The sequence below is a fragment of the Papio anubis genome, unplaced genomic scaffold (assembly GCF_008728515.1).
Source record: "Papio anubis isolate 15944 unplaced genomic scaffold, Panubis1.0 scaffold662, whole genome shotgun sequence".
Classification (NCBI taxonomy): Eukaryota; Metazoa; Chordata; class Mammalia; order Primates; family Cercopithecidae; genus Papio; species Papio anubis.
Window position 1 is genome coordinate 1,243 of NW_022166845.1, and position 18,615 is coordinate 19,857.

An 18,615-nucleotide genomic window follows, 5' to 3' on the forward strand; every position below is an offset into this window, starting at 1 on the left:
AGTCTCCTATTTGTATGGGTGCACGCTGGTTCAGTTCTACAGTTCTTTTTTTTTTCTTTGAGACGGAGTCTCGCTTCTGTCAGCCCAGGCTGGAGTGCAGTGGCGCGATCCTCGGCTCACTGCAAGCTCCGCCTCCCCGGGTTCACATTCTCCTGCCTCAGCTCTCCTGAGTAGCTGGGACTACAGGCATGCCTGCCCACCGCTTCAGCTAATTTTTTTGTATTTTGTGAGACGGGTTTCACCGTGGGTCTCGGACTCCTGACCTTGTGATCCGCCCGCATCGGCCTCCCAAAGTGCTGGGATTACAGGCATGAGCCAACGTGCCCGGCAGTTCTACAGTTCCTATTGCCATTTATTTATGGTACCAGAAAGGGATTGCTGAGTTCCTGGTTCTAAAGATAGTTACTTTCTTAGTGACACACATCAATGTGTAATACAGTTTGCCCTTGAACAGCGGGGATTCACTTATATGCAGATTTTCTTCTGCCTATGCAACCCAGAGACAGCAAGATCCACCTCTCCTCTTCCACCTCAGGCTAATCAACCTGAAGATCATGAAGACCTTTGTCAGCATCTACTTATGCTTTATGAAAAGTCAATATATCTTTCCTGATGATTTTCTTTCCAACAGCTTCAATTATCTGGCTTACTTTATTGTCTGAACACAGAATATAATAATGCGGCAAAAACAAAATAGGTGTTCATCAACTGTTTTATGTTATCAGGAAGGCTTCCAGCCAGAGGTGGGCTATTAGTAGCTAAGGTGAAGTAATCAGAAGTTATACTCAGATTTTCAACTGCACAGGGATCAGAGTTCCTCACCCCTACATTATTCATGGGTCAACTGTAATTCTTTATTTACTAAATATAAACAATTTATTATAAAACTGAAATAGAAGATCCATTTGTATAACAAGTCCAATTGGTTATAATGTGACTACAGAGGAAACATACAACATACTAACTTAAAAATCTTTTTTCTTATTCATGCAAAAACATTATATAGGATTTTAGGGATCATAAAAGACTTTTTTCAGACTATAATGTTTGAGATTATAAATGAGCTACAACTACCTTCTTAAATAAATCTGAATTTCAAACTAGTTAAATTTTAAAAATTAGTTTACATATGTATATACATATATACACATTCAATTTACACATATTTTTAAACTGGTCTTTTTTGATTAACACTACCTTAATCTTACATGTTACTTTTCATTTTCTTATCAAGAGCAGGACCACCAAGAGAAATAAGAAATTCACTATCAGAAGTCTTACCTGGTTTGTCATTTTTAAGTATCTTCTTTTTATGTTCCAAAATTTGTTGTTTAATTCTATGTATACAAAAGTAATAAATAAAGGTGTTATTTTAACACTGAAATAAAAAATATTTACCAAACATATTAAATTCTAAAATCATTTAAGGCAATATCAGACCTAATATCAAAATTTTAATATCCCATACACTTCAAATTTTTAAACCTTACAAGCTTATTAAGCTTATAATTAAAGAATAAAAGAAAGGGAAGTACTCATAAATGGAGGGAGAACAGCTCAGTAAATTAACTCTAGTTAGCTGGACATCATGCAAAGTGTCCTGCACTCAGAATACATCCTCGCTCTGTAACCAATAGGTATTTTCTTTTCAGACAAGTTGCTTCTCGTAGGCTCCATGGTTTCTTCTAAAAAATAAGGACTCTGCTACCTTAGGAAGATGTAATGAGATTACATGTTTAAATGTTCAGAGAAATAGTAAAGCAATGGAATAATTTCTTCTTGAACTTGATTCCTGAAACCATTTTGGAATCCCAAATAAAGCTTGGTGTAGGTTTTTCTGTAAGTTCTAATATTCAAATGTTGCAGTTTTCAGAAGATGTTATTAAGTGCTAATTTTGGTTATTAGTTGTATTCATTGTGGCTTGTAATTCAGGGAATCTTACCTAATTCATAACTTACTGCAAAATATATATATATATATATATTCTCATTAAAATGGATTACCTAATTATCTCCCATCACTGAGTTCATCAATCACACCAAGGGCAGAAAACTAATAGGTGTCAAAACCCGGCTTGGACAACTGATTTCACCTCTTCTACTCCTCCCTCTAAACTCTTGAGCCAGCAGATCCATGCCAGGATGCTGGATCTCCTTGGTCCTCTCCAACTAACAGACAAGACAGAACCCTGCTGTGATTGTTTTTCGATTCCATCAATGAAAGAAAGGCAAGTGGACATTTTTTCATTTCCAAGACATGTAGTAACAGCATGTAACATCCCCTAATTATTACTCAGCTCTGTTCTCCTTTCAGAGATCACTGAACATCAATATTTTCATAGTGATAATCACAATTTCAATATTGGGGGGTCTCCTGTTTTGGTTTCACTCACACTGCTTCCTAGGAGCTACTCAACAAACAGTCAACTGACCTTCCTGGGACTATGCAAAATATGGAATGCTTTCTGAATCTGTGTGACATCCCCAGGCAGCAGCCATGCTTATCTGCTCTGTATTGATCCAATTTTAAAATATGTGCTGTGGAAACAAGCACAAAGGCCTGTTTGATACACAAATACTCATGAGTCATGGATGAGGCTTAGCTCTGGTAAATCCAACTCACTTACTTTAGATTCTGAGAATTTTATTGAATGACTTCCTGTGAGGTGGAATTTTAAAATATATTTAAAACTTGAGGAAGAGTTGCGAGTAGCCCAAGAGATTTTCATGATTATAGAGACACATTGCTAGAGGGGCCAACCGCAAGTTTGATCCCACTACTTGCTGGAAAGATAACATGGAACCTTCTGCTATCTAACCAAAGCTTCTGCACAGGATATAAAAAGCCTCAAGGTACATATCTGATAGCAAAAGGGAAAGGGAACTCTGATCTCCCTGCAACATTGTTTGAACATCCCTGACTGTGGAGAACAATCCCAACTAATAGTGGTTAAAGAAAAGACAAACATGGCTTTTAAAGGATAACATACCGTGAAGGCCTAGGCTAAGTCTAGCTAAGAGGTGGGTTCCAAATAAGATTTTTAGTGTAGGGCAAGCATCAACTTTCTCAGTATTTGCATGGGTAAAGCTAGGAGGCCTAGCTGGCAGAGCAGGGTGCTGGGAACAACGACTGACCATAAGTACATAAACTAATAAACACCATAGCTTTGAACTCTATATATGAATCACCATGAAAACTAGGGGGTCTGCATCAGTGAAGGCAACCTGGTGGCAAAGGTCAGTCATTATCAGATTGCAGAATGGGTTACAATGGCAGCAAAACAGCAAGCGAGTCCATGGAAACAACAGAATGATCAGAACGGCCTCTTTTCTCGTTCTTCTGACTTGTAAAGAAAGATTGTCTTCCTTGAACTTAGAGAACCCCTTAGCTTCCTGGAAAATTCAAAGAAGGAAGACACAGGAGACAGCCCGAGGGGACAATACAAGATTTTCTGCTAAATTGGACATTTCAAGACCCAATAACCAATTAGAAAAGTCAGGCCAGGCATGGTGGCTAGCATTTTGAAAGGCCGAGCTTAGGAGTTCGAGACCAGCCAGGGCAACAAAGTGAGACCTTGTCTCTACAAAATAATAATAATAATAATAATAAGAAGAAGAAGAAGAAGAAGAAGAAGAGAAAAAAAAAAAAAAAAAGAAAGAAAGGAAAAGAAATCAAAGATGTGGCTCTTTTTATCCCATGCATGGGGATTATACTTAGATTAAAATGGACAACACTGAGGTCACTGGGAATAAAGGTGTTAAAAATCCTGAAAAACTCTTGCACTCTACTTTGAACTAACCTAAACTGCTGCTTGATTTCTGGCTAAAAGTAGACTAACTCATTGCTATTTCAAACCATCTGAACCAAACTATGAACTCTTATCTAATGTATAAGATAGAGTAGTTGCAATTATTTTAAACTTCAATTTAGTATCAACTGGTCTTTTGACATAAACACTTACTTTGTCAAATGACGAGAAGTAGCGTAATCTTCTGCATCTCGTCCACACATGTCTTGAGTGAAGACATTAATATTTTGCTTAAGAAGGATGTTGACAATACCTGGTGAGTCATAGTGCACAGCGAGCATGAGGGCTGTTCTAAAATAACAAAGAAATAACTCCACTCAAGAACTTTAATAAAGACTTTTTTAAACAGTTAGTTTGATACACTTTACTAATTTCATATCCATCTGTCAGTGTAGACGTAATAACCATTTGCATGTACTAGCTTGGGTCTATAAGCATCTAGGGTGCTCAAGCGTTCATCTTTGTAAATTATCACCAAGGCTAAAAGAAACGGACAACAGGGAAGCCTCTTGTCCCACTGGCGTGTGACATAATACAAGTTGCTAATTTATAGTCCTTTGATGGCCAAGAAACTGTGCTGAGGTCAGTCATCTAAAGTAGGCAAAGATTTACATGAAGATTTCCCCATTGCTTTCCTACTCTGATATATTATAATTGTAATCAGCTAGGGGTCAGATAAGAGTTATCTGCGGGCTGAAACAACAACAACAACAATAATAATAATGACAATAGCAGTAGTCATAAACTAAAAGTCCACATTTTAAAAATTAAAAAAAACTGCCAGGTGCAGTGACTTTTGCCTGTAATCCCAGCACTCTGGGAAGTCAAGGAGAACAGATCATGAGCTCAAGAGATGGAGACCATCCTGGCCAACATGGTGAAATCCCATCTTTACTAAAAATACAGAAATTAGCTGGGCATGGTGGCACACACCTGAAGTTCCAGCTACTTGGGATGCTGAGGCAGGAGAGTCGCTTGAACCTGGGAGGTGGAGGTTGCAGTGAGCCAAGATCACACCACTGCACTCCAGCCTGGCAACAGAGCTAGACTCCATCTCAAAAAAAGAAATTAATAAAACTAATACAAAACCCTTTAGCTAATAAAAGATTACAGTAACAAAAACATCCGATTATAAATAACAAATCTCATAAGAGAAGATTAATCCTACTATATACTGTTCTTTATGTGACTCAGTCTAAAGTATTTGTGGTCTACCTGATTATTTGTGGTGACATTTTTCACTGTATGCCAATAATTACACTAATATTAATATTTCTGACTTGAGTGACTATTACCACTCTAAAATACGCAGGCTTTTATTTTAAAAAAAAAGAACTACTGTACCGAAGATTGTCTCATCCTATCAACAGCATGTATGCTTGCTTTGTTGCTCAATAGAAATTCCACCATTTTCTCTTTCTTGCAAATAATAGCATAGCGAATAAAAGTGGGGTATTATTGTCCTGTAAGACAGCAGAAAAAATTAATAATTCACAAAATTACATATTTATGAACTGAACTGAAAATCTTCTCTAGGATTCTTTGAACTTCAACATACAATATAGAAAGGAAGTAAATGAAAAGCAGTCCCCTCCTTCTCACTCCTCTGCGCTTTCTGATGTGCTGCTCTTTGCCTTGCAAACAACCCTCCTCTGTCTCCCCGGATTAACTGTGGTCATTGCCAAAATTCACTGTAAACATTTACCAGTCCCAAGAATCCTTGCTTTGATCACAGCACTTAGCATGCTACATTGTAATCATTTCATTGTTTCCCTCTGAAACCAAGAGCTTCTTGAGGGCAAGGGCTGTATCTTTTGTCTCTATAGCCCCAAAACCCTAAGACATTGTAGCAAATATTTTAAGTTTTTTACATAAATTAATGAACTAAATTATTATCTCTAAAGCAGTGCTTTTTAAACTATATTCCAAAAAATATTTGCTTTAGCAGAAGTATAATACCCCAAGAGAAAGACTCCATGACCTTCTGCATTTGCGAAGTATTACAAAATTGTATCTTACATCCAATAATCAAGAACTCTCTTGAATTTTACCTAATCCCCATTTCACAATACTATTTGTGGCAAATATTAACATTTAAGGAATTAAGAGTTTCAGAGAAACAGTTGCCAGAGCTTCCCAATACAGGTGGAGGATTCCTCTGGGTGGTACAAACTTGCTTGATTCACTTCTATCAGTGGTGTCAGGATGCCAGATGCCAATGTCAGGCACTCCTGCTCCAAAGGGATCACTATGGAAATGAACTCTGAATTAAGAGAGATTGGCTTCAAATGCACTTATTTGCCTTATAAATAGTCCATGTTTTTTTTCCTAATACAAGAGAATAGATTTTTACCTTTACTGTTAGAAAGCTCAGTATGTTCTGTGTAAGAGAGACAGGTTTAAAAAACTTAAGAACAAATATTTGAAAAACCAAAGCTCAGTAAGAAATAACAGCATAATGGCTTATCAATAAAAGTTCTCATACTGATCCATATGAATTATTTCTGGCATAATAAAACCAGTAAGTCACTTGCATTTTTAAAGGAGGGTGCTGAGGACAAAGATATAATATCTGAAATATTCATAAATTATCCAACTATAACCAGCAATAACCTAAAAAGGCTTCTAGGCATTCTTATGGGCAGATAATTATTTCTGGTATATATAAAGAAAAGGAGTTTTAAAAACTTCTAAATTCTAAAATTCAACTCCATAACAGAGGGATTTACATACTCCATAGACTATATATTACAAACAAATCTACACACTGACTTCAAAATCTTGAAATCTTTATCAAAATATACTATAACATAGGAGTTGTAAACTCAAATACTTACAAGGACAAAGGAAGGTTACCAGAGTAAGGGAAGTACTGAGGTGGGCACAATAGCAAACTAGAGAATACATGCCTTCTATAAAGGGGCAGTCTCTGCACAGCAGACCAAACAGTGATAGAAACTCAGGAGACACCAGATTTGACTTTTTAGGATAAGCCTGAAGTCCAGATTTCTACACAAGTCTTCTAAATTTTACAGGTTGATTCAACTTATAGAGGCAAACAAACAAATCTGTGTACCACATTAGAATATAGCCCTTGCTTTTTTATATTTACTATAAATGCGTTATGAAATGGTTGTGTATAATCCAAGTATTTACATGTAAAGTATTTTCTTTCTCTAGTATCATATGTTTTACCAAAATATGAGGCACTCGTATATAATAAAAATTGCTAAAAAGACTCATAATACCTGCTTCAAGAATTTGTCTAACATTTATTCATTTAAAATATGTTTGTATATAATTTTCCCAGATTGTTAACCAAATAGATCATTGGTTCATAGGACTGCTAAAACTAAATCATTAAAAGAATTCCTATTTGTATTCTTATTAACTTCATGGATTTCAGTGTTTAAAACTGCCATTTTGGTTATGATAAAGCTCTATACAACTAACAAACATACTGAGAGAGTTCATAATACAACTTCAACTAAAAAAAAGAGTTTAGGATTTGCTACTATTCTAATTGAGAAAGCCCAACTTGTAATGAAAATTTGTTGACACATAATCACCTGCATGGTGACTAAGGGACATCAAATCCTGACAGGGTCAGCCCCTACTTATTGAAAGATTACCCATAAGCAAATTTCTAAAGACTCTCTGAATGGTAGTGAATGAATCGTGGATGGAAGGAATGGTGTTATTCTGTCAGCTGAGAGATGTTGCCAATAATATTTCCTTTCACTTCCCAGTCACAGATGTAGAGAAAGACAGATAAGTCAGGGTAATATCATCAAACAGAAGAACTTTGAAGGATGTGGCACCTATCAAATGCCAAGTCTTCTAGAGATTTCTTACATTTTTGAGATACAGAAATTTATATATTGCACTTATCTATTCTGGGATTCTTAATCAGGAGTGTATCCGAACCTTGAAGGTTTTTTTAATTGGGGTTTTTTTTTTTTTTCCTTTTTCTACAATTGTTGTTAGAGACAAGAGTCTCACTATGTTGCTCAAGCTGGATTCAAACTCTTAGACTCAAGCTGGAACTACAGGAACATACCACTGTGCCCAGCTTCAAGTAAACATTTTCAAACATGTTCAGGCCTTACTAGGTCTATTACATCAAAATCTTCAGGGGAAAGACTACAGTTGTAGATTTTTAACAAAATGTCCTCGGTCACTGTAAGGCCCAATTCTGAGAATTAGTGCAGCAGACAATCTCTTCAGTCACATCTCTCACCCACATGGCTAATGCCCTTTATCACTCAGAGATGTGACCAAAAAGATAAAAGAGTAAGAGATAGAGTCATTTATTAAAACTCCAGTTAATTTTCCTGGGTATGGCTAGAACAGGGACAAGTAAACTCAAAATCCCACTTGATTTTGCTATTTATAAGCTCCTTATCTCCCACTTTTCCACCAAGACTTTCTAGATTTGAGAGGGGTCTTTAGACTCTTATCTAAGTGGCAGTTTCTGCCAGGATGGGCAATAAGTCAGTTAGTAATTTGTTCCAGCTTCTGCTGAAGTTTTTCTCACTTCCTCACCACATATTCACTGCCAATCTGGTTTCCTCAGAGTCCTCCTAAAATTAATCTCTAGGCAAGTTTCAACTCACTCACTCTCTTTTTCAAACCAAAAATTATTAGACCCAAAGCTAAAGAGCACCTTGTCTCAACACATTAACTGGAAGAACAACAAACTAAAAACAACAACAACAACAACAACAACTCTTCCTCGCATTTTCCTTCATTACCTAATTTCCAAGTGACCTGCATATTTCTGATTGCTCTCCTTTTCCCTTCCCATTTTTCCCTGAGAAATGATATATCAGTTTTTCAGAAAATTAGCAGCAGCAGCAACATGTCCATTTATTGTAAGTTGCTTTAGTTTTGTTTGAGTTTTAAAATAAAGCCTATTTCCAGGGCATATTTTCTTTCCTGTGCTGTTTTACACTAATTAAGGACAAAAAAAAAAAGACAAAAGAAAAAAAAGAAAAAAAAGATTAACCCTGCATAGAAAAAAAGTTGAAAAGGTTTTACCTTTAACAAATTCACAAATATTTTCCAAAGTGCATTTTATAAAGGTGTGCCCTTGAATGCTTCTTTAAAAGTATCAATATTTAAAACAAAATCTTACACAATTAAGTTATTTCAAAATAACGTAATTTACATTTGCATTCGGGGAATGGTTGAGCTTCCAAATATAAAAAAATTGACCCTTACCTATGTCAATGTTAAAACAAGTATTTTGGAAAGAAAGTTGATCTATACCTTGTCCAGTGCTTCAATATTTGCACCATGAGAAAGTAGTTTTTCTGCCAGTGAGGTGCTCTCACTGTACACAGCATAATGGAGAGCAGTGTTGCCGTAGATATCCTTAAGGTTTGGATTGGCACCATGTTCCAGCAAAATAACGGCACAAGCCTCTTCCTGGCAATGGATAGCCTGTCCGTATTAGACCAAGAAACAGATTGTAAATTCTAACAATTCAAAATACACATTCCACAGGTTTCACCAACTGGTTATATTTAAATGAGATCAATTCATTTTAATTCTATATATGTAAATCAAATCCATGTCAGGCTAAAAGAGTTGGCTCTAACATACCTGTATCAAGGGTGTTCTGTTTTCTTTGTCACAGATATCAATCTGGCACTTTCTGTTAATCAGGAGAGTTACCACTTTCGCATGGCCACTGGCACAGGCCAGATGTAGAGCAGTTCTACAAGAGCAAGAGGACTTTTTAGGAAACTGTAGTGCAACATCTCAAAACATACCATCGTTCATGTCATTGTAAAAATTGAATAGCATGTTTTTCCTCTGCCTTCAAAACAAATACGTAATTTTTTTGAAGAAAGTGCAATACTTACTAGCTCTTATTGCTCACTGCCTTAATGACAACAGCAGCCTATTTGAATAGAAAGAGCTCAGTCTGTAGATTCAGTTCAACTAGGGCTTGAGTCCTACTTTAAACGTTGTCACTTACCAACTATTGCTTAGCCTTTCTGTGTCTCAGCTTCTTCATCAATAAAGATGTCCTATCTCATAGGACACCATTGTGATGCTTAAATGAGAAGCTATGTAAAGTATTTAGAATAGTTCCTACAACAGCTCAATAATTGTAAGATATTTGTTTTTTGAGACAAAGTCTCACTGTTTTGCCCAGGCTGGAGTGCAATGATGTAACTATACCTGGAACTCAAGTGATCCTCCATCCCCAGTCTCCTGAGTAGCTGGGACAACAGATGTGCACTAGCATGCCCAGCTATTTATTTAAAAATATAGAGTAAGAACCTCACTTCGTTGCCCAGGCTGGTCTCAAACTCCTGGCATCAAACAATCTTCTCATCTCAGCCTCCCAAAGTTCTGGGATTACAGGTGTCAGTCACTGTACCCAGCCAGATATTATAATTGTTAGTATAACTACTACTTAACAAAAATATTTTAATTAGATAGAATGATACAATTATACCTACTTTACAGGATGGCTTAACGAGTAGGTCACATTTTAACAGCTCTGACATTGGAATGCCACTTATAATTCATGATTTATTATAACTCTAACTGGTAGCATTTTAAAAAATATCTTATTGATATATAAAATAGTGGAGCATCACACAATCCATGAGACCTTGCATTAAGTAGAATATAGAATATGGTAACTCAGCACTAGGGCAGTTCCAGGCATGTAACTGAAACTGAAATACATTTCAGTTCTTAAAGGGACTATGGGGAAAGAGCACTGAAATAACAATCATGCATTTTTTAAACAAATTAATTCTTTGATTTTCAAAAAACTTGAAGTCAAAGGAAACTCACGATTCAAATGAATTTGTATGGCTCATTTTATTCAATACTTATACTTACAGAATATATGCAAATAAGACTTTCTAATGATTAATACTAGGATTTAAGACTGATAAACTTTTGAAAGGGCAATTAAAGGTTATCTTCTACCATTTTCTAACTTCAGAAATGCTTTTGTTTGAAAGGTGGGAGATAAAGTTTCAAGGAGATGAAGTCCCAATATTCCTATTGTAAATCTCTCAGCTTGTGCAGGCAGGGCAGGTAAACATGAAGTTTTCAAGGATGGAAGGGTCCTGAGAGATAGTAGAGTATGTCTGCTACATAACAGGTACTCAGGTTATGCTTAATACATAAATGGAATGAAATAATGGATAAATATAGCTGGGGAGTTCGGTATTTTTAAATAAACTCCTGTAAAGCAATATTTTTGCAATAGTAATTATTTATATGTGTTATTTTTATTTTTAAAGAATACAATTAAAATGAAGTGATTAATCTACCATTGTTTGAATAAATGGAATGAGTATATAAGAAAAACATGTGCATAATATAATATATAGATAATAAAATCTGGAAATACAGGTAAAAACATTCCCTTCTTACTTCTGAAGACGCTAAACATTCAAAGAAGATAACATTACACACAATAATAATAAAAAGTAGAAAGCAAGAAATTATTTTTATCAGTGCAAGATTCATATTTCTCTCTTCCCAAGAATTATTCCATTAATAGTAAACTTTTACTAGAAGTTTTGTACACGCTCACTGCAGCAATCACAGATAAGAAAAAGGAAAAAATGCAAATACTTGCAGGGCGTGGTGGCTCACGCCTGTAATTCCAGCACTTTGGGAGGCTGAGATGGGTGGATCATGAGGTTAGGAGATCAAGACCATCCTGGCTAACTCGGTGAAACCCCATCTCAAAATATAAAAAATTAATGGGGCGTGGTGGCAGGCGCCGGTACTCCCAGCTACTCGGGAGGCTGAGGCAGGAGAATGACGTGAACCCGGGAGGTGGAGCTTGCAGTGAGCCAAGATTAGGCCACTGCACTCCAGCCTGGGTGACACAGTGAGACTCCATCTCAAAATAAAAAAAAAAAATTTAAAAAAAAAGCAAATGCTCAGAAATTACAAATTTTATCATATTCTGTACATTTTTTTTTTTTTTTTGCTAAAACAAGATTATAGTATGCTTGCATATGTATAATTTAACTATTTTTTTTTCCTTTCTGGCTATAACAAAATACATCTTCACACATCAACTTACTTCTATACCTATTGCCACCTTCAATGGTCACATGTTATTCCATCCTATGGATGCAACTGAAATTTATTTATAGGATCCATTCTCTGGGTTCTTTTTAAAATAAGAGCTGTGAAAACTAAAGTGCATGTATCTTTATTTCCTAAGGGCATTTTAATATAATGGAATTGATGAGTAAAGGGCATACACATTTTTTAAATGTAGTACTTACCACCAAATTATCTATTTGAAAAGTAATCAGCAACTTAAACTTTCAAGTAGAAGTATAAAACATCCTCACAAATATTGTGGATAGAAAACTGTTTGATTCCTCTTCTAAATTCTTATACCAGAAATGAGGATTTTTTCCTATATACATGAGTAACTTGTAAATCTGGAGAAAGGTACTTGGCCTACTTTTAGTGTGTTTGATGATTTGATTTGAAAGAATTCCCTGTAAAATGAAGATGTACTTTTCATCGAATGTGTATATATAACTTTTCATCTAATGTGTATATATAACGGATATATATATATATAAATATATATAAAACATATCTGTTGTATATGTGGTATACATATCAGGAATATCTGTATCTTATCATATATAATAAACAACATAGGCTGGGTGTGGTGGCTCACACCTGTAATCCCAGCACTTTGGGAGGCCAAGGCAGGCAGATCACTTGAGGTCAGGAGTTCGAGACCAGCCTGGCCAACATGGTGAAAGCCCCTCTCTACTCCAAGCCCCTCCAAGGCCCCGTCCCAGGGGCTGCGGGGAAGCCGGGCCTAGGGACCCCTTCCCACCCTGGACTGAGCCCCGCCCCCCTACCTGTGCTGCTTGTCCAGGGCATCCAGGTCTCCGCTCCTGCGTGCCAGGCAGCGCTCCACTTCCGCGGCGTCGCCCTTGACAGCCGCTCTGTGGATCTTCCGCAGTTCGGAGTCCCGGATTCGGTACCCGGAACCCGTGTAGACGTGGCCTATGGAGCCCAGGACCGTCTGGCCCCTGCGGCTCCCGAAGCCGAACAACTTCATGGTAGACTTCTTCTCAGGCCCCCAACCACCGACCGGCTCTTGAGTGGGGGCAGCTCCCTGTCACCTTTTCACCACCCCCCACCCGTCCCCGCCAACCCAGCCCCAAATCCCCTATTCAACCCCAAGTCCCGATCCAACCCCAAATCCGCGATCCAACCCCCCGGTCTGCGGTTCCAAATTTATAATGTATTCCAAAGTCCGAGATCCAGCCGGGTCCACCACAGCCTTCAGCAGCGACCCTCGCAGCCTCCGACCTCTCAGACCCAGTGAGCCTCGCAAAGCCGTTGGGCGCGCGCCTGCTGAGCCTCGCAAAGCCGTTGGGCGCGCGCCTGCACAGCCGTGGCAGCCCAGCTCCCGGAAGCCGCTCCCGGGCTGCGCGTGCCGGCAGGTGGGGCTGCAGCTCCAGGCGGGCGCCACTGGGCTCGCGGGTTCTCCTGGGCATTCCCGGGCGGCCCCAGGATCCTAGGCGCGCAGCCAGCCAGGCCTGAGGAGGAGGACTTGTATGGCCTTGCAGCCCTCCGCTCCTCCTTGGAAGGGAGATCGGGTGCAGATCGGGTGCTGGCAAGGGCACTCCGCGGCCACCGGTGTGGCTTCGCAGATAGCCTGGCTTCATGCTGAGGCTCTGGCCCTGGAGTCCGTGTGGCTAGTGTCCGGTAGTGGAAAAGGCATGGAGAGTCAGGGGCTGCTCCTTCCTCCACCCGCCCTCACCGCTGCTAGTGCCGGACTGCGCGGTTTGCAGCTGCAGATCTGGCACTGGCGCGGAATGGCGGAGCTTCCCTTGGATGGCGTCAGGGTTGCCTAGTGCACAGCCTACCTGGCCTCAGGGTCCCCTCCTCTTGGACATCTCTCCTGATCCTGGGCCCTGGCGCTAAGCAATCTGTATCCATAGCATGAGACTGAGCGGCTGCTGACTGGACCGATGGCCTGACTTTGCTGCCTGGGCGTCTAGCCTCAGGATCCTCGCTGCTGGGGGCATGGGCCTGGTCTGGGGTGCCCAGTCACTTGCAGCAGCTCGTATGCCAGCGGGTGCTGGAGACCTGGTACCTGATGTCCTGAGGGTCATGTGCATCACCCCCCCCCCCCCACTGGAGGGTCTGCTCTGACTTGGTCTCCTCCAACAACACAGGGGCTGCCGGGGCGGGCTCTTCCTGGTAACTGGCGTGGTATTAAGCAGCAGGTTCCCACCCTGGTGCCGCTGCTGCGCAGATTGCCTGAGTTGGTCGCCCAGGCAGTGGCCCCAGGTCCGTGTGGCAGGTGTGTAGATAGGGTGAAGGGCACTGAGGGTCAGGGGGTTGCTCCGTCTTCTCTGCCCGTGTGCAACTTGCAGTTCTGCAGTTTTCTGCAACAGCTGAGGCGCTGGCGGGGGAAAGCAGAACTCCGCTGGATGGCGTCAGGGTTGCGGGCACAGAGCACAGCCCACCAGGCCTGAGGGTCAGCTCCTTTTCCACTTGCTCTGAATCCTGACCCAGATGCTGAGCACTCTGCCTGGATGCGGATAGGGCTGACTGATCGATTGCAGAGCCGGTCATCTGGCTTTGCCACTGAGGCATCTGGCCCCAGGATCCGTGATGCTGAGGGTGGCCAGGCAGTTGCTGCCCACGTGCAGGTGGCAGCTGCAGCTTGGGCACCGACAGGGATTGGCAGGGCTGGTACCTGATGACCTCAGGGTCGCCAAGTGCACTGCCTGCCCAGCCCAGGGTCAGTTCCTTTTTGGCCTGCGCCAACAGCGCAGGGGCCATGGTGCCTCAGTTCTCTGTGGAAACTGGGATGGGGTGAGCTGCCAGTTCCCGTCCTTTGGCCGCCTGGCCAACTGTCAGACTTAGCCACTGCCGCCCAGGCGTCTGTCTCTAGGGTTGCAGTTACTTGGGTGGAAGTGGGGATTGGGGTGGGCGTGGAGCGTCACCAGTTGCCAGGCCAGCACTGCCTTTGCAACATATTCAGATGGTGGCGGCAGCTTGGCAAGAACTCAGTTCCCGACTCTGATGCCTCCATCTACAGAGCCCTGTCCGCCAGTGGTATCCGCTACTCTGTGTCCGGTGTGCCTAGGGATCCCAGGCGGTCTCAGCAACACAGAGCGAGAGGGAGCGGGCGTGGGGAACCATGGCGGGTATGGGGGCCCTGCAGTGCTCAGGATTCCTGCAGAAAGGCTGTGCACTTGCTGCGCTGGAGCAGAGGAGCAGGAGGAGGTCAGGTCGCCCTCTAGAGTCTGGAGTCCGGGGAGAGGAGGAAGTCTCCTTCTTTGGAGGCCAATTCTGTTGCTGCAACCTCTGCCGCCACCAGCAGGGCAGCCCCTGATAGAGCCCCTAACCTGCCGCCCGCTGTTAGGGGCTGTTGGCCCCGGGATAAAGCCCCTAACACCCTCCCCTCCTGACCTCGTGATCTGCCCGCCTCGGTCTCCCAAAGTGCTGGAATTACCGGCGTGGGTCAACACACCCGGCCTCTTCTAAGAGTTTTATAGTCTTCCCTTTTACACTTAGGTCTAGGATCCATGAAAGTCAATTTTTGTGCATGACGTGAAGTCAGGTCCAGCCACAGTCTTTTGCATGCGGCTACCCTGTTGGCCCAGCACCATTTGTTGAAATGATTGCTTTCCCTGTGGAATTGTCTTGGCACCTTTGTTGAAAATTAATTGACTGTAAATATGAGGGCTTATTTCTGGACTCTCAATTCTATTCCATTGATCTATAGGTCTATTCTTATTTAGTACCTCACTGTCTTGATTTTGTAGCTTAGTATTTTAACAGCAAGTTTGGAATCAAGAAATGTGAATTCTGCAACTTTGTTTTTCCTTTTCAATATTATTTTGAGTATTCTTGGCCCCTTTGAATCTCCATATGAATTTTAGGATTGGCTAGTCAATTTCTGCAAAAAAAAAAAAAAAAAAAAAAAAAAAAAAACCCGCTGAGAATTTTGATAGGAATTGTGTTAGGTCTATAGATCAATTTGGGGTATATTGTCATTTCAACAATAGTAAGTCTTTTGTTTCATGAACATGGGATGTCTTTCCACTTATTTAGGTCTTCTTTCATTTCTTTCAAAAAAAAAATCTAGGTTTTAGAATATAAGTTTTGGACTTTTAAATTAAATTTATTCCTAAGCATTTTATTATGTTGATGATATTGTAAGTAGAATTTTTAAAAACTTTCCTTTGAGATTGTTCATTGCTAATATGGAAATACATTTTTGTGTGTTTTTATATATTGACCTTGTATCCTGTAACCTTGTTGAACTATTTTGTTAGTTCTACCAGCTTTTTTTTTTTTTTTTTTTTTAGTGGATTCCTTAGGATTTCCTATATAAAAGATCCTGTTATTGGCAAATAGGGGTGTTTTTACTTCTTCTTTTCTGATCTGGATGCCTTCTATTTTTCTTTTCCTGCCTAATTGCCCTGGCTAGGGCCTCCAGTACAATGTACAACAGAGTGGCAAGAATGGCCCCCCTGTCTTGTTCCTGATCTTTCATCATCAAATATCATGCTTGCTGTGTGATTTTTGTGTCTTTCATCAGGTGAGGGAAGCTCCCTTATATTCCTAGTTTGTTGTGCGTTTTTATCATGAATAGGTGAATTTTGTCAAATACTTTTCTGTATCTATTGGAGGATCAGATGGTTTTTGTCCTTTGTTCTCTTAATATGTTGCATTACATCAATTGATTTTTGAATGTGAAACCAACCTCACATTCTTGGGATAAATCCCATTGATCATGGTGTGTAATCTCTTTCCTATGTTGTTGGATTTGATTTGCCAGCATTTTGTTGAGGATTTTTTTTGTATCTATATTTATAAGAAATATTGGTCTGTTGTTTTCTTATATCTTTTTCTGCTTTTGGCATCAGGGTAATGCTGGCCTCCTAGAGTGATTTGGCAAGTATTTCCTATTGGTATTTTTTGGAAGAGTTTGGGAAAAACTGGTATTAGTTCTTCTTTGACTGTTTGGTAAAATTCATCAGGGAAGCCATCTGGACCTGGGATTGTGGACAATTTTTCAATTATGAATTAAATCTCTTTTTTTGTTTTAGTTCTATTAAGATTTGTGATGTCTTCATTCTGTTTCAGTAATTTGTGTGTTTCTAGGAATTTGTCCATTTTATGTCTAGTCTGTTGGCATGTGGTTGTTCATAGAGTTCCCTCAGAATCCCTTTTATTTCTCTAGGGTAGGTATGATATCCTCTCTTTCACTCCTGATTTTAGCACTTTGAGTCCTCTCATTTTCTCTGTCACTCTAACTAGATGTTTGCCAATTTTGTTGATCTTTTCAAAACATCAACTTTTTGTTTTGCTGTTTTTTTTTTTCCTATTCTTATTTATTTCTGTTCTAACATTTCATTCCTTCTGCTTGCTTTGGGTTTAATTTGCCCTTTTTCTGGCTTCTCAAAGTAGATCGGGCTATTGATTTGAGATCTTCTTTTATAATAGAAGCAGGTACAAGCAGAAATTTCCCTGTAAGCATTGCTTTAACTGCATCCCATAAGTGATTGTGTATTGTGCTTTCATTTTCATTTTATTCAGTAGCTTCTAATTCCCTTTGTGATTCTTTTCTTTGATCCATTCATTCTTTAGCAATGTGTTGTTTAATTTCCACTTACTTGTGAATTTTCCAATTTTTCTTCTGCTACTGATTTCTAATTTAATTACATCATGGTCAGAGAATATCCTTTGTATGATTTCAAACTTTTGGAATTTATTGAGCCTTGTTTTGTGGCTTAGTATATATTCTATCCTGGGAAGCATTCCCTGTGCTTGAGAAGCATGTGTCACAGTGTGTACCTGAGCTGGGAAGGGCTTGGTGCGGACTAGAACAGAGGGAGGGGAGCCTCAGTACAGGTGTGCTGGAAAGAGCCCCCATTCTCCACATTCTTGGGGAGGAAGCACACCACAAAGGCCCCCGCAGCATTCCCACCTCCCAGGAGCTTTTCTGATCAAGAAGGAGTGTCTGGCCTGCAGAGGGGCCACCGCTGTGTTTGACATCTCCTCCTTTTGGAAGTTGTACCTGGTGGGGCTGGATACAAGGAAAGCTGCCAACTGGCTCTTCTCCGCATATGTCAGCCAACCCCCAGGTATGGAGCCTGGAGTTCGGGGGAATGTTCCTGTCTCTCCATGGGCACAGCCGCAGGCACTGAGATGACCTGGCAAGTCATCCTGTCCCCTCGGGCACCCTGAGCACACTGCTCCTTGCCCTCACCCGGCCTTGGGCCCCCCCCTCTGGCCCCCTTTGCCCCATCCCAGGCCCCAGGCCCTCATTACTTTCCTCCACCTCTTCCTCCTGCCTTCCTTCTCCTCCTCACCTCTGCCTTCCTCTCTACTCTATTCCAGAAAGGGTATGTGGCAGCTGGCCCTCAGCCACCTCTCTACTGGGACTGGGGGGCCCAGTTGTCCCCATGCTCTCACAGGTAGGATTGCCAGAATTAAATAGAAACACAGGATGCTCAGCTACTTCTGAATTTTGAATACGTAATGACTCATTTTTAATATAAGTATGTCCCAAGCCATATTTGGGACATACTTGGGATCTTCATCTGCCTTTTCGTCACCCTCCCACCCAAAAGCTTACACATCCCCATCTTCATGAGTGTCCAAGGCTGCCAGAACAGAGGATCACAGACCCAGTGGCTTAAAACAACAGCAATTTGTTGTCATGGTTCTGGAAGCTGGAGGTCAAAATGAGGGTGTCTGCATCTGACACTCTGCAGAGGACCCTTCCTTGCTCTTCCAGCTGCTGGTG

At 40.6% G+C, this 18,615-nt stretch overlaps 1 protein-coding gene and 1 non-coding gene across 4 annotated transcripts; both read right to left on the reverse strand.

The window, feature by feature from the left end:
- Nucleotides 1–241: 241 nt before the first annotated feature.
- LOC101001793 (putative ankyrin repeat domain-containing protein 20A5) lies at nucleotides 242–13,014 on the reverse strand. 3 transcript variants are annotated; one of them, XR_004181759.1, is made up of 6 exons: nucleotides 12,692–13,014; nucleotides 9,417–9,531; nucleotides 9,081–9,254; nucleotides 5,162–5,272; nucleotides 3,963–4,101; nucleotides 242–1,337 (listed from the first exon to the last, which is right to left on the reverse strand). XR_004181759.1 is itself a non-coding variant. In XM_031662480.1 (4 exons), the coding sequence occupies exons 1-4, from the start codon at nucleotides 12,892–12,894 to the stop codon at nucleotides 5,201–5,203; spliced, it is 564 nt and encodes a 187-aa protein (XP_031518340.1). In that variant the 5' UTR covers nucleotides 12,895–13,014; the 3' UTR covers nucleotides 4,122–5,200. The 3 variants fall into 3 exon arrangements, 2 of the variants coding, with proteins under 2 accessions (XP_031518340.1, XP_031518341.1); XM_031662480.1 differs by lacking the exons at nucleotides 242–1,337; nucleotides 3,963–4,101 and having other exon boundaries at nucleotides 4,122–5,272; XM_031662481.1 differs by lacking the exons at nucleotides 242–1,337; nucleotides 3,963–4,101; nucleotides 5,162–5,272 and having other exon boundaries at nucleotides 5,281–9,254.
- On the reverse strand, nucleotides 2,448–2,554 carry LOC116273421. The gene has a single exon (XR_004181760.1). It is a non-coding gene; the product is annotated as a U6 spliceosomal RNA (small nuclear RNA).
- Nucleotides 13,015–18,615: the final 5,601 nt, after the last annotated feature.